This window comes from Eubalaena glacialis, chromosome 3 (genome assembly GCF_028564815.1).
Source record: "Eubalaena glacialis isolate mEubGla1 chromosome 3, mEubGla1.1.hap2.+ XY, whole genome shotgun sequence".
NCBI lineage: Eukaryota > Metazoa > Chordata > Mammalia > Artiodactyla > Balaenidae > Eubalaena > Eubalaena glacialis.
In genome coordinates, this window is record NC_083718.1 from 172,229,561 (window position 1) to 172,251,913 (window position 22,353).

A 22,353-nucleotide genomic window follows, 5' to 3' on the forward strand; every position below is an offset into this window, starting at 1 on the left:
CATCTAAGCATTAATTGAATCCTTACATGCCACCCCCCATGTTATGTACTTTATAGGCATTATCTAATAATCCTATGAAATGAATTATTGTGCTCTCCATTTTATAGTTAAGGAAATGGAAGCTCAGAGAAGTTAGGTGAGCTGCCCAAAGTCACACAGATGGTAAAGTGATGAAGCAAAGATCTGAAGCCCAGCCTTCATGACTCTGGAACCAGTGCACTAGAGGCCATCATCAGAGTAGAAGGCCAGGACTAGAATCTACATAATTAGTCTCCTCTCAGTCCACTGTTCACGACGCCAAATATTCCCCATCCTGAAACAGGGGCAGGGCAGGGCAGAAGTCGGGAAAGATCCAGGAAGAAAGGGGCAGAGGCAGAAAGGTTTTACACACATCCAGCCCCCAAGGTTACTGCTCTGTCAGCATCTTCAAGTCCTGGGAGACCAGGATTCAGAGGCTCACAGGGAGAAGAGAGCCTCCCTGAAGGTGGAGGATTTAGGAAGACCTGGCAGGAGTAAGGTGGATCCTGAACTAAGCTGCCATAGGAGTAACGGGAGGTGGGCTTTATCTTACAGTTTGTAAGGGTCTTTGATTACTTGAACCTGCACCCATTTAAAGGTAAAACTACCTGATGTACACAATTGGTCAGGGTCCAGAGAGCTCCATATTCACAGTGTCATTTGTGTCATTACAGATGCCAGAGCCGATGGAGGCCCAGAAAGATTAGGTAAATGTACCCAAGGTAACACAGCAGGTGGGTAGCATGCCCCTGGAAGGAGATGAAGGGGGAATGGTGATTGAGAGTAGGCTCACCATGGGGCAGGTCCACAGGAGCCTGGGTGCCAGGGTGGATCCTCACTTGCTCCCACTGGAAGTCATCGTACTGGGCCTGGCTGTACTCACAGGGCACTGCTGGGTCACTCGCCTCCTCGAAGGTGCAGCCGGCTGTGAGGGAAGGGCCTGCTTAGCCCAGGCTAGAGCAGGGCTGCTGGCCAGAAGGGCTCCTGGGGCTACCCTCTAGGTGCCCCCCACTGTCCCTTCCTACCCAGGCCCACCCTCATCCCCTCCGTCTCCTCAAGCCCTCCCCCCACTGCTCCCTCCCTCTAACCAAACACTCCCTCCCCCACCCTCTCCTTCTTTTCATTGTCTCCTCCCAATGCCAAGACCTCCCCACATTGCCCACCCCCCCACTACTCCCCAGGACCCCCCACTGCTCAACCACCAATCAAAGACCCTCCTCAACAAAAACCAGTTATCATTACTATCCATTAAAGCCTCTCAACAACTCATGAGATCAAAGCTAGAATTATCCCCACTTTACAGATGAGGAAACTGAGGCCCAAAGAAGCTGTGACCTCCTTAAGGTCACACAGCAGGTTAATGACAGAGGTGGGGTTTGGACCAAGATCCCCTGACTGCTGGTCAGTGTTCCATCACCTGCCCCTCCATCTTTGCAGAAAGGACAGACAGTGGGCCCCAGGACTGGCAGGGTCATGAATGCCCTAAGTCAGCCCTGATGGTATCTCCTTAAAAATAAGAACAATGTCCACTGATGACATCAGGCTTACGACAAGCCCTGCACGGTGCTAAATGCTTTAAGCGTGGAGTCCCATTTAGGCCTCGCCTTCTAAGGAGGTACCACTACTGTATTATTCCTACTTGACAGATAGGCTTAAGTGATGCACATTACCCAAAGTCACCAAACTGAGGTCTCTGCCTGCAGGAATGTGGCAGGCAAAACAGTCATGTGTGGACTGAGGACACATGACTAGAGGAAGCAAATTCCCATGATTTGGAACCAATATGCATAGTTTAAATAAGACGGGGATTGAAATGGATGTGAGTCCTTTGGTCGGTAATGAGGTCCATATATCTTAGCTGGCTCATCAAAGCCCTGAGTTGGACGTAATACACTTGAGAACACCACTGGTTCAGAAAGTAACTGCAAACAGGTCCCTGCACTCACTCCTGAACCTTAGTGTTTGGAGCCCCATCAGGGGTAAATGAAGGCATCTGAGACCCGGGAAAATGCACGGACAAGTGGCGAGGAAGCAGGCACAAATCGGGCCAGGCCCTGTCCTGGGTGCCTATCAGCCGCTGGTACTTCTCCCCACTTGACAGATGAGGTGACTGAGGCTCCGAGGGGTGAAGGGATTCATCCACAGTATACAGTGGTAGATAATTATGCAAGTGGGCTTTGGCATCAGACAGACTTGGGATTGAACCTTGACTCTGCAATTTGCCAGCCCTGTGATGGTGATCCTTTCTCATCCTCAGTTTCCCCACCCACAAGTGGAGTTGTTGAGGTTTCAGTGCGGGGGTCCACTTAGCACAATGCCTAGCACATGCAAGCACTCAGGAGATAGCAGCTCTGCACCTGTTCCACCTGAGCCACCTGAGTAACAGAAGCAGAATTTGAATCCATGGCGGTCAGAGGCCGAAGTCCACATTTCTCACCAGAAAAGCCTTCACTATGAGAAGGAGCAAGTTTTAGCTGCTTCCCAGCCTCAAGAAGAGGAGGGACAAGAAACAGAGAGTAACTGGAGAGTGAGTGCCACGTGCCAGGCACAACGGTGGGCATCTGCACGCACTGCTGGTGACCTCACTTTCAGGAGGCTCTGCTGTTTCATCTGCAGCAGGGACTTCTCCAGGTTTTCGCGGATCATGTGAAGCAGCATCTCGAAATGCACAGCCAGGCACAAGGGGCTTGCCACTACTGGTGGGGGGGGTCTCCCTTTCCTCTTTATGGACCCCATCAGAGTGTAAAACAGTAAAAGGTGGGCATAAGGCTGGCACCAGGTGGATGGGATGAAATAACAGCAGCCTCTCTCCAGAGCTGGGGCAGGACGTTGGCTGAGCTCTTTGCCTCATTGTGTGAAAAGCCCTGGTCAGCATGTGCCCTATGGCCTGTGGAGGTGGATTTTAACCCCATCTGTGCTGGGGAGGCCTCAGCTCTCCCCCTAGAAAATGATCCATAGCACAGCAGGGAGAGAGAACATAGCTAGTAGGGATGATCAGGGAGGGCTTCCTGGAGGAGGGGGCAGCTGACTTCATTCAGCCTGAGCTGAGTCTGTGCCTGAGGGTCTTAGCCAAGGCCTCCCTGAGCCAGACAAATTACCAGAAAGGGAACCACAGGATCTAGAGTCTTGCTGGGGCTCAGGTCCTTCCTGTTCCTTCTCAAGTAACAAGGCAGCTGCCCCAGATGTCTCACCAATGGCCCTGCGGCGAGCCTGGGAATGCCAGCTCCTTGGCTTCCTCCCGTCCATTCTGAACCAGGCCATGTGAGCTGCCAGGACTCCAGCCTGACTGACCTGGTCAGAGGGACCCCCAGACTGTCTGACCTTGGCCAGAGTAACCCTGAGACTGCCTGACCCAGGTCAGTGACCCCCCAGACAGATAGACCTGAGCCAGAGTGGCCCCATCATCCTCCAGATGACCATGAGACCATCTGACTTCGGCCAGAATGACCACCAGACTGACTGACTGACCCCAGACCAGCTGACCATGTCCAGAGTGACCCCTGACTTCCATCAAAATGGAAGTCCTGCACCTGTCCCCAGCCAGGGTGATCTCCCCGGCTGACCATTCCCATCCAGAGTACCCTCTTCCAGAGGCAGAATGACTCCCTCTCCCTGATCCATGCCCATCCCCAGCCCTGTGTTTCTGGGCCAGGCCCATTCCAGCCACAGTCCTCAGGGGGTAACATCTCTGAGGCCAGGTTCTCCAAGGTGAGCCCCACCCCCACCTGCTCCCCAGCTCACCCTGGGATGGGAACAATCAGCCCTCCTGGATCCTGGGAAAAGCCCCATCACCTCCAGTCTGGATGGCTCAGGAGCTAGGAGTCCCAACGCCAAGTCCCCGCTTCTACTAGAGACTCAACTCCTGCTAGGGGCCGCCAGCCCAGGGGAAAACAAAAATAGACCAGACTTTGTGTTGAGAGCAAGAACGGTCAGGGAATACCTCTCGACTCCATCAACACAGACGTGGGCACAGACATGCACACACACATCAACGCCATCACAAGAGGGCTGCCACTTACCACCATGACCCCCTGTGCCACTGATTCCTCATAATAACTCACAAGGTCAGTACTATTATTATTCCTATTTTACAGATGGACACCGAGGCACAGAGAGATGAGGTGGCTTGCTCAAGGCCACATCTTAAGTCCCAGAAGCTGGGATTTACACCACCTATCTTTATTCAAGGAGACTAGGCACAAACAAAGCAAGGCCCTGGTATTCTGCTGGCCACATGTGCAAATTCGGTTCCATTCACTGACAGTACAAAGCAGGCCCCAGGTTGGCACTAGTAGAGGCACAAGAATGGTCAAGACTCTGCTCTGCCCTCAAGGACCTCCTAGTCTGAGTGGAGGTAAGGGAATGAGACAAAGCAGAGAACGGTCAAGGCCACAAGGGGAGTCCAGGGGAGGAGGGTGGGAACAGGGGAAAGGCTTCCTGGAGGTGGGTGCATCTGAGCAGAGGGATGGAAGGATGGGTACCATTCTGGCCAGTAGAGATGGAGAGAGGGGCATCTGAGGTAAAGGGCCCAGCAGGAGCGAAGGAAGGTAGTGAGTAAACACAGATGGTCCAGGGCACAGAGAGGAGCCCAGACTGGCCAAACAATGGTAGATAAGACAGGAGGGAAGGAGGCTGAGGCCAGATCACGGACAGCCAAGTGCCAGGGTGAGAAGTCCAGCCTCATTTTAAGGGGGGAAACCACACTAGGTATTTGAGCAGAGAAGCACCTGGATTCAGATGAGACAAGTGACACATCCTATAAGCCATGAGGAGGGCAGGTGTCTTCTCTAGACGGCAGGATCTGATCTGTAGGATCAGAAGTGGGACAAGCCATCAAGGGGTCTGGAGTCAGATATCAGGAACTGGTGAGGAAGGGGCCTCAAGTCCCCATCCTGGATGCAAATGGCACGCGCTCCAATCACACCGACAGAGATGCACAACACACACAGACACACACACACTCAATGTTCACATACACACACTCTCTCCCCCTAGCCTCATCTAAGCCTTGGGGACACAGATTCAGCTGGGCTGGGGACAGGGAGAAAACCAGACCCCTCCGTGGGTACGCCATCTCTGCCAGGGCCTCCCTGAGAGGGTGGGCTGAATCAACCCAGGACCCCCAGAAGCTCCCCCAGACTCAGCTCAAACTGGCCCAGCTACATTCCTCAGCTAATCTCCACAATCTGGCAGGCGGTTGCCTGAGCAACCGTCAGCCACAATTTGGGAAGGCAGGATGATGGTTTATCCACATCCGGCTGGGCTCCGGATGGGGTGAGGTAAGGGGCAAAGCAACCTCTGCAGGAGGAGCCAGAGTGCAGGAGGGGGGTCTCCCTGGAGTGAGGGTCTCCACCCCTCCATATGCTTGTACTTCCATATGCAGACCTGTGTGTGCGTGTGTGTGTGTGTGTGTGTGCGCACGCGCGTACACGTGTACATGGCTGTGAGACTGATAGCCTGGTACTGACTTGTGAGTACTCGACTGGGAGGCAGAAGGCCTGGATCTAATTCCTGCTGAGCCTCTAACTTCCTGTGTGACCCTGAGCAGGTGGCTTGTCCTCTCGGAAGCCCTGCTTCCTCACCTATGAAATGAGAATGGCGACCTCGGTGACCTCTAAGGTTGTTCCACCTCTAGAATTCTGATTCCATTCGTGTAAGCATGCATGTGGGCAAGAATAACTTGAAGGCAGAGAGAGATACTGTGGGGGAGAGGTGAGGGTGAGTGTGGCTCTCAAAGTGTAGGTCCCTCAGGCACTGTGCTGTGAAGTTGTGGGTGTGTGGCTATACGTTTATCTGCAGAGATATATGGGCACATTCAGCAGTAAGCATGTGCCTAAGGGGGAGGTGAGTGTACACGGCAGGTAGAGGGGAGTCGTGCGTGCATGTGTGTGTGTGTGCGCGTGGGCACCACAAGCGTGGAAGCACCAGACTTCCTCGCCACCAGACAGGAAATGGTGTTCTGTGCCAAGTGTGGCTGCCAGCCACCATCAGTGTTTTCCGAAGACCCTAGGTAAACAGAGGCTGTTTGCAATGAGATTTTTGTTCCCTTTGGTTTGTCAATAGAACATTCAGTTCCCAAGGGATGGCCCCAGGAGAAACAAAACTCCTCCCAACAGGTTTCAAATTTAGGGGCCGGCATCATACCCAACCCCTGGCATAGCCCCAAACCTTGCCTGGGGAACCCAAATACAACCCCAAGGATAACACTGGTCTGTTTCACCGTCTGAAGCCACACCCCCTTTCTAGGTAGCCCAACCCAACCCTGGAACCAACACAGGCTCACCCTTGGACATTCCTGCCCAACCCAGCCCCATCCCATGTTCTCCACCGCAACAACAGCTCCGTCTCAGGCCTGTCTAACCCCTACCTCCTCCCTTCTTGAGATCAGAGACTGTCTCTTATGCCTCTGAGCCCCATCCCCAAGCCCTGTGTATAGTAGAATGCCAACCGTGGCTGGACTTACTGACCTCATGATCCCAGCTAGTCTGATCCAGGCTCAAGGACCATGACTCCAGCCCAGAGACCTGCCCCAGCCCACTTCACTGCTCTCCTGGCCCAGATCAACACAACCAGACCTTGGCTAGGGCTCCCCGGAGCTGCCCTCCAGAGCCCTGAATAATTGATGCGCAATTAACAAGGGCAGGGCTGTCAGCAATATGCCCACCTTTTAATCACCCAGTATTCAGCAGAGCTGCAACCAAGAAGAACACCCAGGGCCAGTCCACAGGGAGAGAAAGCTGAGCTGATATCCCCTACAGGAGCCAATACAGAACCCAGCAATGCCAACATCCTTCCATCTCTACTGAGAGTAGAAGGAAGCCAACTACAGCAGGGGAAACTTCGGCCAGGCTCACTCCCCATCTCCCGGATCAATATGCCCGGCAAATCCCAAAGTTAACAGCAGGGCTGCCATGTTGGTAGTGTAAGGGGAAGGCACAGGGTGGGGCCAGACTCCATACAGAGGCAAAGGGCTGAATGGAGGGTTGTTCTTTGCAGAGGTACAGCGGGCAAAGGGTACACAGACCCCTGTAGTGTAGACACCGTGTGTCATATAAAAGCACAGTGCAGCGTAGAGAGGCAGAGGGCTGTGCACGAACACGTACAGTGCAAAGATCTGGACTTTCTAACGGTCCCGTGGCAAGAGAGGGCTACGTGGCTGTGGTGTGGCGTGTTGCGGGTGCAATGCAGCAGCTCCACTGTACAGAGGCGGAACGCAGTTATACAACGCAGGGAAGCAGAGAAGTGTACACAAACACCCACACAACACCTGGCACAGCACGGCAGCACTGGTCGGTGCCATGATGCAGTGGAGAGGTGCCCCATCCATCGTGGCCATAACCCAGAGCTGCACAGAGGCACGGTGCAGCAGTGAGCGCCTAGTGGTACATTGGGCTGGCGCTCAGCACCAAGGGATAGGTGTATGCAGGAACACCAAGGGGGTATGTCCAAGCCTCCCTAGGCTTGGCACATAGTTGGTGTTCCATGAATTCTCACTGAAAGGATGTCTAGTGGAGGCGTGCAGAACATGCAGAGATAGAGGGAAGAGGAAGACGTGGTGCAGTGCAGAAGGAACTGCTGGGTGCTCGATACAGTCCCAAGGAGTACAGTAAGTGTAGACGAGAGCAGGGGTAGAAAGTGGCACCAAAATGGAATGTAGTAAAGACACCATGTGGAACAGGGAATTCAGTGCCAGAGCTCTGCATCTTGAAATCCAGTAGAACGCACACAACCCAACAGTGAACAGGTACAGTGCAGGGTAGAGGCCCAGGACAGTGACCGTGTGCAGTGCACAGACGCAACACCGGCTACTTGCAAAGGTAATGCGTGCAAAAACCCACGCCAGTCCCGAGCCCAGCAAAATGGCCTCAAGCTGCAGTGTAGCTCCTGACTCCTCGGGCAGTGAGCAGTGGGGGCCAGAGGAACACTGCAGTGAGGCCACTTGAAGCAAAGATGTTGCTCAACTGGGGCTGCCAACAGAAACCTGGGGAAGGACACCAGCTGACACCTCAGTGGCTATACAGGGTGAGATAACCTAGAGCGCGGCGTTACAGCGGCAGTGGTACAGTATGACGGGCTGGGCCAGGAGATGCGCATCTCCAGTGCAGTGCAGTGAAGCAGTGGGACAGAAGTGCTGTGCCGGGCAAAGGGGCACTGTGTTTGTACAGCGCGACGGTGGACTGCAGACAGGCTGTGCCCGGCCATACCTGATGCAGTGCAGATGCCCACTACAACAATGCAGTGCAGTACAGAGAGGCCATGTGATGCAGATGCAGTGTCGTGGTAGCACGCCATCTGTTGGCACAGTGCAGTGGTGCGTTGCCAGGGACCATGCACAATCCCAGGAGGGTCCACAAGCCCAACACAACATCATCATCCAATAGAGTCACACAGCACAGAAGAGAGCCGCAAAGACACAAATGGCAGCACAACTGCAGAACAGAGGTACAGCACGACGGGACAATGCGGGTGGAGCATACAGACACACAGGAGAGTCCACACAGCCAATGTAATGCGGAATCTCACACAGCGCAGTCATGCAGCATAGGGCTGAGATGCAGTGCAGTGCAAGGATGCAATGCAGTGGCCCAGTCCTGAGGTGATGGGTCCAGGACTCCCCAGAGAGCACACACCCAGAGCAGTCCGGGGCTTTGATGCAGACCAGTTCTTAGTGTGAGGTGAAGAGGTGGCACACTTCTCCCTATGATGCACTGGAGAGCAGGGGAGCCGGAACCCCCAGAAACCCTTGTGCCTACAGCTCTGCCTGGCTGGGCTGGCTACCCCATGGGTTGGGGGTGAGGCCTCATCTGCCCTGGGGGCTTCCCCCCACCTCACCTCCCACTCCCAGCATCTTCCACCCCAGTGACTCTCCAAGGGCACAGGATGAAGCCACTGCCACCCGTGGGGCAGACAGCCAGAACTGAGCACATTGTCCAGGTATTTCTATCTGAGCAGGGCCCCAGCACGCAGGCAGGAGAACAATGAATTCAGATTCTGCTGAAAAGCTTTTGGACAATTAAAGCACATCCCCTGGCCCCCAGCCCAGGGCCAGGCAGTGTGGGGCAGGACGAGAGAGAGACGCAGAGGGAGACCTATTGGATTAGGCCCTGGCACAGGGTGGGCGGGAAGTGGAATGAACGGAGGGGAGGGGGTGAGAGGCGAGCCAGACCCGATGACCTGGATGGTCACTCCAGCACTCCCAGCCACCATCACCCCTCCCAGGCCTGGATTTCATCAGAAGCCAAGAACAAACTTTTCTGAGCACACAGGATGCTGCACCCATACACACACCCTTAATAATACTTTAGCACATACAGTGCTTACCACATGCCAGAACCTGTTCTAAACGATACACGTATGTATATAAAATATATCCTCACAGCAACCCCGTGCAGTGGGTTCGTTCCATTATTATCCCCATCTCACAGATGAGAACACTAAAGGCCCAGAGAGGTCAAGTAACTTGCCCAAGGGTTACATGGCTAGCAGTGGTAGAGTGAGGATTCGAACCCAGATGGTGTGGCTCCCAAGTCCGTGCTCTTCACCACCACACTCGAGGTACAAACACACAGGCACACATGCACAACCACAAGGCAGTACACATACACAAATGCAAACACATACATACACACATAGACACATCCTGAGCAATGTATTTCCCACTCTCTCAGCTGAGACCCAGCTGTCCTGTCCAGATAGGTTTCTGATACCTCCCAGTTGTCACCTCTTATCCCCCCTCAGCTGTCCCATATCCCCCTTCTATCCATCCCTCACCTGTCTCCCAACCCTCAGTTGTTCCCCCAACACCACCTGTCCCCTCATTCCCAGCTGTTCCCACCCCCCAGATATATCTTTATTGCAAGTAATCTCCCATCCCCCCTGTTGTCCCCCTCCCCCAAGTTGTCACTCCACCCCAGCTGTGATCTTGCTCATCAAATATCTCCAACACCCCTTCCCAACTTCCCTATCCCAATCCCTTCATCTTCTCCACCTATACTCAGCTCCCAAACCTCAGGGACCCCTCTAAGCCCCCCTTTTCCTCATCCCTTCAGATTCACCACCAGGTCCTGGGGTCTGCACCCTGGGAATCTGCTCAAGACCTCCTGAGTCATCCAGTAACAGTTGTCTTCTGAGTTGTCAACCCCAGGGGTCCTCCCCAGCCATTCTTCAGGCAATGGCAGCCCCACCCAGGGCCAGCCAAGGGGGATACCGGCCCCCAACCATGACTGCCCTCTGGAGCCCCAGCTCCACCCCCACTCCCTCTGAGCCTTCCTTGTGTACCCAGGGGTCCACATCAGTGCAAACACTGAGTAGGCACATGCCATGTACAAGGCCCTGGGGACGGGAGATGACAATGACCCAGCCCAGCCCTTCCTCCCAGCCTAGTGGGGAAGGAGACGGAAAACACTGCAGCCCACTGACACATGTGCATGGTGGGAGAAACCTGGGGAAGTGACATCAGAGCTGGACGTCTGGGAAGGCTGTCCTGGGGAAGTGACATCAGAGCTGGACTTCTGAAGGCTGAGCGAGTAGCCAGGCCTCCAGGAAGCAAGACGGGTGGGAGTGGTGTTCTCGGCAGAAGGCACAGCACATGCAAAGGCAGAGAGGCGTGAAAGGGCCTGGCAGGTTCTGCGATCAACATGGGCCTGGTGAGCCTGGATCATAAGGTGGACGTGGGGAGTGGGGTCAGGGGAGGAGAGGCATAAACATGAAGCTGTCATGGAAAGCAGAGGCTGGGTCATACAGGGCCTTATCTGTCATGTTAGGTTTTGGTCCCTGGGTGCTGGAGAGTCTTCAGCTTAGAACAAGGGAGTGGCACGATCCTATGCCTGCCTGAGAGGTCATTCAGATCCCGGGGTGGTAGAAGCACTGGCAAGTTGATGGCAGAATGGAGACCAAGGAGGGGGCTGCTGCAATCGTCCAGGCAAGAAATGATGGGGCTGGAGAGGAGGGGACATGGATTCAGCAAAACCTTCTTCAGTGGCCACTGAGCGACAGGCCATCCACTCCTTGAGGTGTCCGGGCCTCACTAAAGATGCTGTAGGCCTTGCACCTCTAGACCAGCACTGTCTATAGAATTTTTTGCTGTGATGGAAATGCTCTCTACCTTCACAGACTGACCAATTCAATAGCTACTAGCAACAGGCGACTCTTGAGGACTTGAAATCTGGCTGGTGAGACTGAGGGACCGAATGTTTATTTTAATGAACTGTAGCTAAGTGGCCACATGTAAGTGGCCACCATACTGAAGACAGCAGGTGGAGAACATTTCCATCATTTTAGAAAGTCCTATTGGATAACACAGCTCTAGAATGACAAACCATAGAGAAGGAGAACCACTGGGGTCTCCTCCAGAGGGTGCTGGCATTGGAGGCTGTAGGGAGATGAGGAGGCAAGCCCCAGGGAAGGCGGTGTCACAGGCTGAGCTGGCACAGCCCCAGTCCCTGGTCCATAGCTGGGCACGGTCACCGGGACACTCCCCACCCAAACATGCATATCCCTTTCCAGGAGATGCAGACACCTAAATATACAGACACACAGACCACAGGGCACCCCACAGCCAAACTCACAAACACCTGGGTACTCCAATGCATGCGCACCCCACTGCTGGATACATAGATACCCCACACCCGGACACTTAGGTACCCACACCCAGACACCCAGGCACCTGGGCAGCCTGGGCAGCCCCACAGCTGGACACAACACGGCTACACTCCCACACACCCATTAGCCTGAGGACTCCCAGACACCTGGATACACCCACCTCTGGATCCAGAGACACTGGGATATCCTTATGCTGACACACCTAGTTCCTCCCACATCCTGGTACTGGGACACCCACACCCAGAACCTGAGACACCACCCACCCAAATAGCTCCACCCCCAAACTCCAGGAATCTGACACTTGGATACCCAGACACCCCAGCATCAGGCTCCCCAGGTTCAGACCAGCTTGTCGCCTCCTTACTCCAAATTCAGATCCTGCCACACAGGGTAACCAGATGGCTAGACTCCCTGAGAAGCCACACATCTGTCCTGTGCCCCAGGCTACAATCATACAATCACAACCACACACACAAACACACACACCCCCACTCTGACTGCCCAGATGTCAGAATCACACCTGCACACACCTCAGCCTCCTCCCCGAACCCCACCTGCAGGGGTCAACACAGGGGGCAGCTCTCCTCCCTTCCTGGGCTCACAGGCAGCCAGGACAGAAGCTGAGACAGAGGACAGAGTCTGCCCTCCTGCCGCAGGGCCCTCCCCCTCCTCCCCAGACGCTCAGACTGACAGTTGGGACTCGATGCCTCTTACCAACTGCCGAACCTCCAGCACAAAGAGCTGAGACCAGGGGCCAGACAGGCCCTGCCAGCTGCTGGGGGGCAAGGGCAGTGGGGGTGGGGCTCGGGGAGGGGGCCACGGAGGACGGTGGCTGGGGGGAGGGGCTGGCAGGCAGAGAGTTGACCTCTCCAACTCACAGCTCCCAGACAACACTCTCTGCATGGCCTTTTCACACACAACACCATCCCCCAGCAGAATTTTCCAGATTCCTGGAGGGAAACCTATTTCTGTAATCTCTACTTTCAGTGGAGTCAGTGCGCCCCCATCTGGCATCTCCAGCTCAGAACCTGACCCACTGGACATCACTCATCCTTTCATGCTGGGTGTATTTACTCAGCAGGAGTGGGCCAAGCCTTGTACCTGGCACTAAAGATTCAGAAGGGAACTAAATACCCAGTCCCTGTCCCCACAGAGCTCATGGTCTGTAAGGAAGAAAGGACAAATAAACTGTAATTACAATAATTACAGTGTTATGGAAAAACCTAATCAACCCCCACCCTCCCTTTTTAGGCTAGAAGGGGGAGTAACCAAGGAAGGCTTCAGAGAGGAGGTGATGTCTAAGCTAAAATCCGAAGGAGGAGCAGGAGCTCACCCAGTGAAGAGGTGGAGTTAGAGAGTTCTGGGGAGAAAATATAGCTTGTGCAAAGGCCCAGAGAGGAGATGGCAGGAGTGGACATTTAGTGGGTATTAGTAAGTGGGTTAGACTGGCCACAGCATAGGATGCAAGGCAAGTAGTACAAAGCTGATGGGACTGGACAGGCAGGCAGGGGTTAGAGCAGGCATGAGGACATAGGGGGAGGCACTTAACCCAGGAGGTAATGGGGAGCCTTCAAAGGGTTTCAAACCAAGGTTTCAAACATGTGTTTTAGGAAGATCCCTGACACTATGGAGGGAGGGGTGGAGGAAGAGGCTGGAGCCTTCCTGCCTGTGAAAGATGGATGAGGATGGAGAGAAGGGGACAGATGAGAGAGATCCTGAGATGGCATAAAGGTAGGATGCATCAGGATGCAGGGAGAGCAGCTTGGAGGAGGGAGGGGGTTAAAAGAGGAAGGAGGGCACAAGGTACCCCAGCAACTCTAGCTAACCCAGCCCTGCGTGAAAAGCCACCACCCACCCCATTCTAGCTTAGTTGATGAAGGCATGGAAGGATGGCGGCATGCCTGGAGCAAGCAGGGTGTCCACCCTGGATTTCCCCTGACACCAGAGCTAGGAGGGAGGCCGTCCAGGAGCTCAGCACCCCCCCCACTCTGGCCACTCGCACATCTTCCTGCTGAGTCCCTCCCCCACCCCCAGGGAGAAGGGCCAGCTGCCCAGACAAGCCTTTATTGCCCAACCTGAAACCACTGGGCAGCCTCTCCCTCATTCCTGCTGTCCACAACTCCAGCAACCAAAAGGACAAAATGAGCTAGAACACAGCAGAATAAATTACTGCCAGATTTGCATGGCTCAGAGACATCACCACCCACCCTTTGGGGGGAGGGAGACTCAGGAGGCCTTCAGGGAGCTGGGCTGACTCTAACCAACTTGAGGACAAGGGGACATCACACCCCTTCTCCTAAGGGCTTCTGAATTAAGCTCAACAGTAATAGCTACAGGTGCCAGGAACTGTAGAAGTGAAGTGACTTGCCCAAGGTCACAGGGACAGAATGTGGCAGACACAGATTTGAACCCAGGTTCCCCTGGTTTCAAATCACAGTCTCTGGCTCTGTAGCAGTCCTCAAAACCATCTTTTGTTCCCTGGCACTCACAAACAGAGCTTTAGTTTACAATCTACCAAGTACCATACACCTTCATTATGAAGCCCATAGGGCAGATGAGGAAATGGCGGCCCCAAGAATGTAAGTAACCCACTCAAGATCTCACTCCCAAACCTCAGTCCTTGACAGTCTCCCCTACTGGCAGGAGCTGGGGCACCTGAAGGTTCTTGGAATCAAGATGATGGTGGCAGGGATGGGGGAGCATGTACCCTTGGTTTGATCTCAGGGTGGGGGAGGGGGACAAAGTTGCTGCAGGACAGGGGGAGGGGTTGGGGGAGGATAAGGAGGGAGGTCGCCTTAGGCGTCCTCTCGGGCACCGAGCGGTCAAAGCTAAAGCTGTGAGCGATGGCCTGGGGCCGGGGGGCCCGGCCGAGCTCAGAACCAGTGGCCGGAGCGGCTGCAGGTGCCCAGGGAGCTCCGCCCGAGGGGCCGGAGGGAGCAGCGGGGCAGCAAACGCGATCGGGAGAGGCCAGTTCACGGAGACCGGCGGCCTGAAGGAGTCTCTGGGGCCGACGTGCTTCTGCCTGTGTCTTGGCTCGGGTACCCGTCTGGGGCGTCTCCCCGTTACTCAGCGCCCCGGGTACCAGGCTGAAGCCGCCCAACTGGAGGGGGTAGGGGTGCTGAGGCCGCCACCGGTAAGGGACCGGCCACCGCCGACCCAGGGGAGGCATCGGGCGCAACTCCGCAGGAGAGGGCCGCAGTCTGGGATCCCAGGCCTCAGGGTAGGATGGGGGGTTGGGAAGGGGGTAGACAGACACACCAACACACACAGACCACACACGGTCCACAGCACACACGGGTACACAGCTTTAGATACACACATTCAGAAACGCTATCACATGTACAACTACACACACACACACACACAACACACCCCAAAAGACTCCAGACTCCAAAACACACCCAGAGACAGCGCGGTCATACAGCACACAGAAGCACGGAGACACACGCTCACACACGTACACTCACTCACGGCCGTCCCGGCCGGCGGGGAGGCCGCACAAAGTTGCGGAGTCGACTGAGGGGGTGTCCCGGGAGACCCCTGCGTTCGCGGCGCCCCCAGCGCGCAACGGGAGGGGGCGCCGTCCGGCCGCCCAGAGCCAGGCCCGGCCCGCCCGGACTCGCCCCCGCCCCGCTGCCCTGGAGAAGCCACGGCCCGGCCCCCGCAGGAGCGCCCGGCCGCCCGGCCTTCCCCTCCCGCCGGCCTCGGCGCGCCCCGCGGGCCCCCGCGTCCGCCCCCAACCCCCGCGCCCGACCCTCCCCGACCCCGGCCCGGGCGCCCCGCAGCCCCGGCGCCGCCTCGGATCTGCCGCCAGCCAGCGCCGCGCCGAACTTGCGAAACAACAAACAGCCCGAAATGTCGGAGTCAGCGGCCGCCGGGCCCCCATCCCTCCCTGGCGAGCCTCAGGCCCGGCCCGACCCGGGAGGGGAGGGGAAGAGAAGGGAGGGGGCGCCGCCACGACAACTTGTTCCGGGCCCGCGCGCCCCACACGCACACCCGAGGAACACACACACACACACACACACCCTGCCACCGCCCCCTCGGGCGGCCCCGGGCCCCGGGCACACACTCAGCCACGGCCCAGGCGCGCACCACACTCGCAACGTTCCCGGACACGCAGCCAGCACGCCCGAACACACTCACATCCGTTCCAGACACGCTCCTACACACGCATTCCCGGCACACTTGGCATTCACTCGGACCCGCGCAGCCCCCCGGCGGCGCACACCACCAACCCCAGACACTCCCACACGTACACATTGCGCACACAGCGCACGGACACACACGTTCCGGACCCGTTCCCACGCCTTCACACACGTACACGGATCTCACAAGCACACACACCGCACACGCGTTCCCTGCTCCACACGCGGGCAGAATCCACAGAGCACTCTTCGCCACACGCAGAACACAAACACACGAGCCATTCTCGGACACACAACAAACAACACTCCGGGCTAGGGCACACAAAATGCCCACAAATGCAACACATTAGCAGACACAACTCCTGCCACACAACCAAACTCAAATGTACAAACAACAGGCACACAATCCTACTTGGCCCCACACACACTACACAGTGGCAGAGACACAAGAGCGCACACCCCATGCCTCGATGCACACAACATTCACCCCAACATACTCGTGGACACACAACACACACAGCACCTCTTCTTGCACATAACTCAGGACACACACCATTCGCAGGCACACAGCAACCTGAGCACACGATCGCACATCCAACACTCAGACACACAGGGAGCAGGCTCGCAACGTCCGGTCACCCAACACTCCCACTTTCTTTCGAGCTACGCCACGGGCGCCGGGGGCTCCGCGGGGCAAGCTGGGTCCGACCGACTCGCGCTTACCTGCCGGAGTCTCGGTCTCGGGCGCGCAGAGCTGGAAGGTGAGCGCCAGGACGAGAGCCTGGGCGCGGGCCATGGTGCGCCGCAGCCTGCCCCGGGGGCCCGGCGCGGGGGGCGCAGCCGCCGGAGCCCGAGCCGGGCCCGAGGCGAGCCAGAGCCGGAGCGAAGCGGCGCGGCGCGGAGCGGGACTGGCGCCGAGTCCAGAGCGGGAGCCCAAGCAAGCGGGGCGCTGACGTCAGGCTCGGCCGCGCGTTCCTCGGTCTCGAGGCGCCCCCTGCTGGCAGCCGCGCGAGCCGCTGCCGGGTTCGGTCGCCCGCGGCCCTGACGCGCCCCTCCCCCACTCCCGGACCCCCCTGGAGATCCCGGGCTGGGCCCGGACGCCCACCAGCCTCTGCACCCACCGGGCACCGACATTCTTAGGTGAGCAGGTCCACTCCTCTGCTCACTGCCCGCGCCTAGCTCCCACACAGCTCTCCAGGACAGAGACCAGGGACACCCGGCCTCTCAGTCCCATCCAACGCTTGAATCCCCTCTACCTAGATCCCGTCAAATGCGCATCCATACATACCTCCAAGGACAGGGAGCTCATCACCTACCAAAAGCGGGTGGTGGGGTCTTTGGGAAAGCTAGCTTTTAACGTCGTTCATAGTATTCCTTTACCATCCTTTTAAAGTCCATGGGATCCGTAGTGATGTCCCCCCTTTCATTTCTGATAATAGTAATTTGTGTCCTCTCTCTTCTTTTCTTGGTCTGGCTAGAGGCTTATCGATGTATTGATCTTTTCAAAGAACCAGCTTCTGGTTTGGCTGATTTTTCTCTATTGATTTCCCATTTTCCATTTCACTGATTTCAGCTCTAATCTTTGTTATTTTCCTGCTTCCTTGGCATTCAATTTGCTCTTGTTTTTCTAGTTTCCTAAGGCAGAAGTTTAGACGATCAATTGCAGATCTTTCTTCTTTTCTCATATATGCATTCAGTGCTATAAATTTCCCTCTGTGCACTGCTTTCCCCACATCCCCCAAATTTTGATAAGTTGTGTTTTCATTTTCATTCAGTTTTCATTTAGTTTGAAATTTTAAAATTTCTCTTGAGATTTCTCCTTTGACCCATGTGTTATTTAGAAGTGTGTTAATAATCTCCAAGTATTTGGGGATTTTTCAACTCTCTTTCTGTTATTGAATTCTAGTTAATTCCACTATGGTCTGAGAGCAATCACTGTATGATTCTTTTCTTTTAAATTTGTTAAGGTGTGTTTTATGGCCCAGTAGGTGGTCTATCTTGGTGAAAACTCCATGTGATCTTGGGAAGAATGTGTATTCTGCTGTTGTTGGATGAAGTAGTCTTTAGATGATCTCTATATTTAGTTGATTGATGGTGTTGTGGAGTTCAACTATGTCCTTTCTGATTTTCTGCCTGCTGGATATGTTCATTTCTTTTTTTTATTTATTTATTTACTTATTTATTTTTGGCTGCGTTGGGTCTTCGTTGCTGTGCATGGGCTTTCTCTAGTTGCGGCGAGCAGGGGCTACTCTTCGTTGCAGTGCACGGGCTTCTCCTTGCGGTGGCTTCTCTTGTTGCGGAGCATGGGCTCTAGGCGTGCAGGCTTCAGTAGTTGTGGCATGTAGGCTTCGGTAGTTGTGGCGTGCGGGCTTCAATAGTTGTGGCTCATGGGCTCTAGAGCACAGGCTCAGTAGTTGTGGCGCATGGGCTTAGCTGCTCCACAGCACGTGGGATCCTCCCAGACCAGGGCTCAAACCTGTGTCCCCTGCATCAGCAGGTGGATTCTCAACCACTGCACCACCAGGGAAGTCCTATGTTCATTTCTGACAGAGAGATGTTGAAGTCTCCAACTGTAATAGTGGATTCAGCTATTTCTCCTTGCAATGCTGGCTTTTAAAAAGTTCTTCCTCTTTATGCCGTGAAGTCTGCCCCCCTCACTCACTCTCACTGATTCTAGTCTATCCCCTGGATACACAGCTTAAGTCCATTTGGGCATCTGCCCAGTATAAGCTCTTGTACAATGACCACAAACTAGTTGTCCATTAGTATATAAGACCAGGCACCTTCTATGTGCTTCACCCACATAGACTCATTTAATCCCCACCACTATTATTCTCATTACGCAGTTGAGAAAATTAAGGTACAGAGAAAGAAAGTGGCTTTTCCAAGGTTATGCATAGTATGCAGCAGCACCAAGATGTGAATCAAGGCCATCCGGCTTGAATTGAATAGAAGCTGAGACCTGTCTTCCATCTGGAACAAATCAACGAACACTGGATACTGATTCATCTGTTCAACACTTACTCTAAGCCAAAGTGGAGACATAAAACATACAAAAATCCCTACCCTCACGGACCTTATATTCCAATGGAAAGACAAGAACAATAAACAACCAAAAAAAGCAAATTCTCTGGTATGTGAGACAGTAATATACTAGAGAAATGGGGGAGAGAAACAGTAAGGGGGAAGGGAATTATTGTAGTTTTAAACAGAGCACCTACTATATGACATATTCATTATGTATCTGCACCTCTAGAACATGAGCCCCCTAAGGGCAAGGACTCTGTCTTATATCCCACTGCTTGGTATCTGGCATGTAGTCAGCACTCAATAAATATTGAATGGATGATTGGATAAATGCATGAATGTAGACATGGTTCTTGCCTTCATGAAGCCTACATTTTAGGGGGAGAGACCAATAGCAAACATGCAGAGAAGAGACAGAAAGGATCATCCAGAAAAGGAAACTCAAGGAGAAACATCTGATGAAAAAAAGAAACAACCAAGGATGCTGCTGTTTCCAGAGGACTCTTGCAGGAGCCTCATGGCAGGAGTTTACCATTGGTCCTATTTGGGGGGATGTGGAAACTGAGGCTCAGAAAGCATAAGGCATTTCCCCAAGGTCACACAGCTAGTAAATGGTGGGCCCAGAGCTCAGACCTAGATCAGACTGATTCCACAGCCCTCTGCTCTTTGTGCAGGGGAAGACTATGGGCAGAGACTGTGATGGAGGGAGAAAAAGAACACAAGTAACAGATGGACAGATGAAAAGAGAACATTCTGCTCCACTTGAAAAAGACCACAAGCTTCTATAATCCTTGAGAGAAGAAGGAAGGGAAACAGAAAGTCTTGGCCTGGAGTCACTGGCTCAAATCTAGGGAAAAGGAGATGGTACCACAGACAGGGCCAGGCCATGAGGAAATTCAATCACTTTCAACTCATGGAATATTCATGACACCTACCCTGTGCCAGGCCCCATACTGGGTGCTGGTGTCATGGAGATGCGCTAAACATGGCCCCACTCTTGCCTGGAGGGGGAAATGGCACATAAATAAATAAGAGACTATGTCCTAAAGGTCATAACACCAGTCCAAAGAAAACACAAAGGCAGCAGAGGTTAACTCAGCCTAGGGGGTGGAAAACAACATCAAAGAAGGGATATCTGAACCTGGAGTTTCCTAGACAGGCAAGGCAGGGAAGAGCATTTCAGGCAGAAGGAGCAGACTGAATAAAGGCACAGACATGAAAGTACTGGGAAAGGTGGGTGTCAGGTATGGTTGCATCATAGTCTCTACATGGTCCAATAGCAGGAGATAAAGACAGTGTGGAAGTTGGGGTACAAAGGGTCTTAAATGCAAGGCCAGGACAATTGGACCTGAACCCTTCAATCAGTGGTTCTCAAACTGTGCCCCTGAGGAAACCCTGGTGTTCCTCAAGCCAAGCTGAGGCGTCCTACTGTTGAATTAAAACCACAGCCATATTTTTCTAATTTGCAAGAAGGTAGATTAATTACAACGAGTAGAAAGTTTTTGTTGTCATTTTAAGGTGTTTTTCCCTCCACATATTTTTCTGTAGAATTTAGAACGTGTTAGTAGTGTGAGAGAATGTTAGAATTAGCATAGAATCATAATTTTATTTACAAGTTTAATATATCAACAGTTCACAGTGTTCTACAAAGAACTGTAGTTTATGGTTCTCCTTGAGTATTGAGGAATCATGGAAGGACTTTAAGCAAGGGAAAGACAAAATCTGGTCTTTCTGTTAGGAAAAAAAAAAAAGTCATTCTGGAGGCCTGAGAAAGAAGGAAGTGGGGAGGGAAAAAGAAGGGAGAGAATCTCAGGAAGAAGGTTGTTGACACAGTTCGACCTGATGTCCTGGGCCAAAAGTGAGGCCTATCAGGATGGACAGGGGACTAAGTCCAGCCCCCAAAGAGGAAGACCTGCTGGGTAATTCTCCACACTTCCTGGCTAAGATGCCCAGGAAATGCAGAGGAAACGATTTAGTATAGAAGATAATGTCAACAGCTCAATGCCACCTAGGGAGTCTTCCAACAGAAGTAGAACTGTGGGTCACTGTGAAAATAGAAGATAGGCAAGACTGGGTATTTGTGTGTGTGTGTGTGTGTGTGTGTGTGTGTGTGTGTATTGCGGGACCAAGTCTTTCTCCCACCATGGCACACCAACTTTCTCTAATAATAAGTACAAACACTTTTTAAGCATGTACTATGAGCCAGTCTAGATGTTTTACATATGATGTTTCTCATTTAATCTTTACAATAACCCCCAGGAACATTTATCAAATACTTTCATGTGCCAAACATTGTGCTAAATGCTTCAAGTGAATAATATCTCACAACAGCCTTGAATCAGATACTATTATTTCCTTCCTTTTACAGGTAAGGAAGTGGAGACACAGAGAGGCCAGGTGACTTGTCCAAGATCAAATGGACTTGTCCAAGTCCAGTGGCAGAGCCAGGACTCAAAGCCAAGTTTGCTAGAATGCAACACGTGCACTCTTCATCATGACATTTTCTTTTCTTCCTCAGAGGAAAGGCTCTAAGTTGGCAAGTTTGGGGTCAATAAAATCCAATGAAAGGAATTCTTCCTTATCCTTTGAAGTCCTGGTTCAGTGTTTCTCAAGTTTGTTCCCCAGGCCACCTCCATCAGAATATTCTTGAGAGCTTCTAAGAAATGTAGATTCCTGGACCCTTCCCCAAGATTCTAACCCAGTAGGTCTGAGATGAGACCTCAGGTGAGTTTCATGCATATTGAAGATTTTGAGTCACAGGACCGGCTCCAACAGCACTCCCTGCAAAGGCGCCCACCCCCACCCCAATCCCAAAACACCTCTCTCCTTCAGACTCCAGCAGTGCCCTCTGTCATGTCCTAATATTCAACTAGGGTGTTAGTTACGCTCATGTCTTCCTTCCACTAATAATATGATCTAGCATCTTTCCTGGGCTACACCTTGTTACCCATTGTCCCATTCAATCCTACTGCACCCTGAGCATTCTGAGAGGGGGCTCTCCTTCTTATGATTCCTCCATTGTAATCTGAGCACACTTGGCATTTTACAATGTGCTATCCGGTCCACGACAACATTATTCTGTTGTTCTATCCAATCCTTACAACAATCTTGAAGGAAGTATATTAGCTCCGATGAGAAAGCTGACTCACAGTTTCAGTCACTTGCCCAAGATGGCCAAGCTAAGAAGTGGAGGGTCTAGGATGTGAACCTAAATCTTCTAACTCCAAACCCAGTACTCTTGCCTCTATATCAGCTTACATCTACTCTACTTGGTGTAGGGAAGTAAGCTTTGCCACCCTATGCTTGCAGAAGACAGCGGGGATTAAATGAAATAATGCCTTAAAGGGCCTGGCAGAGTGAACACTCAAACGGTGGGGAGGAGGAGAAACTGAGGCCAGAGAAGGTGAAATGTCTTCCCCGCCCCAAGTCAAACACCAAATCGCAGACCATAGACACAGCCTTATGCCAGTCTCAGATGCTCCTAGTTAGGAGTTCAACTCTGGCAGGCTCAGAATCTCCGAGACTCCCTTCAGTCCCTCCACCGACCAGGCCTCGCTCCCCA

At 53.4% G+C, this 22,353-nt stretch overlaps 1 protein-coding gene across 5 annotated transcripts in view; it reads right to left on the reverse strand.

The window, feature by feature from the left end:
• PTPRU (protein tyrosine phosphatase receptor type U) overlaps nt 1-16,646 on the reverse strand; it is an 83,014-nt gene extending 66,368 nt beyond the window's left edge. For 3 of the 5 annotated variants that reach the window (XM_061184600.1, XM_061184599.1, XM_061184596.1), the window contains exons 1-2: nt 16,488-16,646; nt 812-943 (exon numbers count right to left, since the gene is read on the reverse strand). In XM_061184600.1, coding sequence (XP_061040583.1) covers nt 812-943; nt 16,488-16,560 — 205 coding nt within the window. In that variant the 5' untranslated portion in view covers nt 16,561-16,646. Of the gene's footprint in view, nt 1-811; nt 944-4,745; nt 4,825-15,080; nt 15,228-16,487 lie in introns of those variants that run through there. The other 2 variants (XM_061184598.1, XM_061184597.1) reach the window with 2 other exon arrangements.
• Between the last annotated feature and the right edge of the window lie 5,707 nt (nt 16,647-22,353).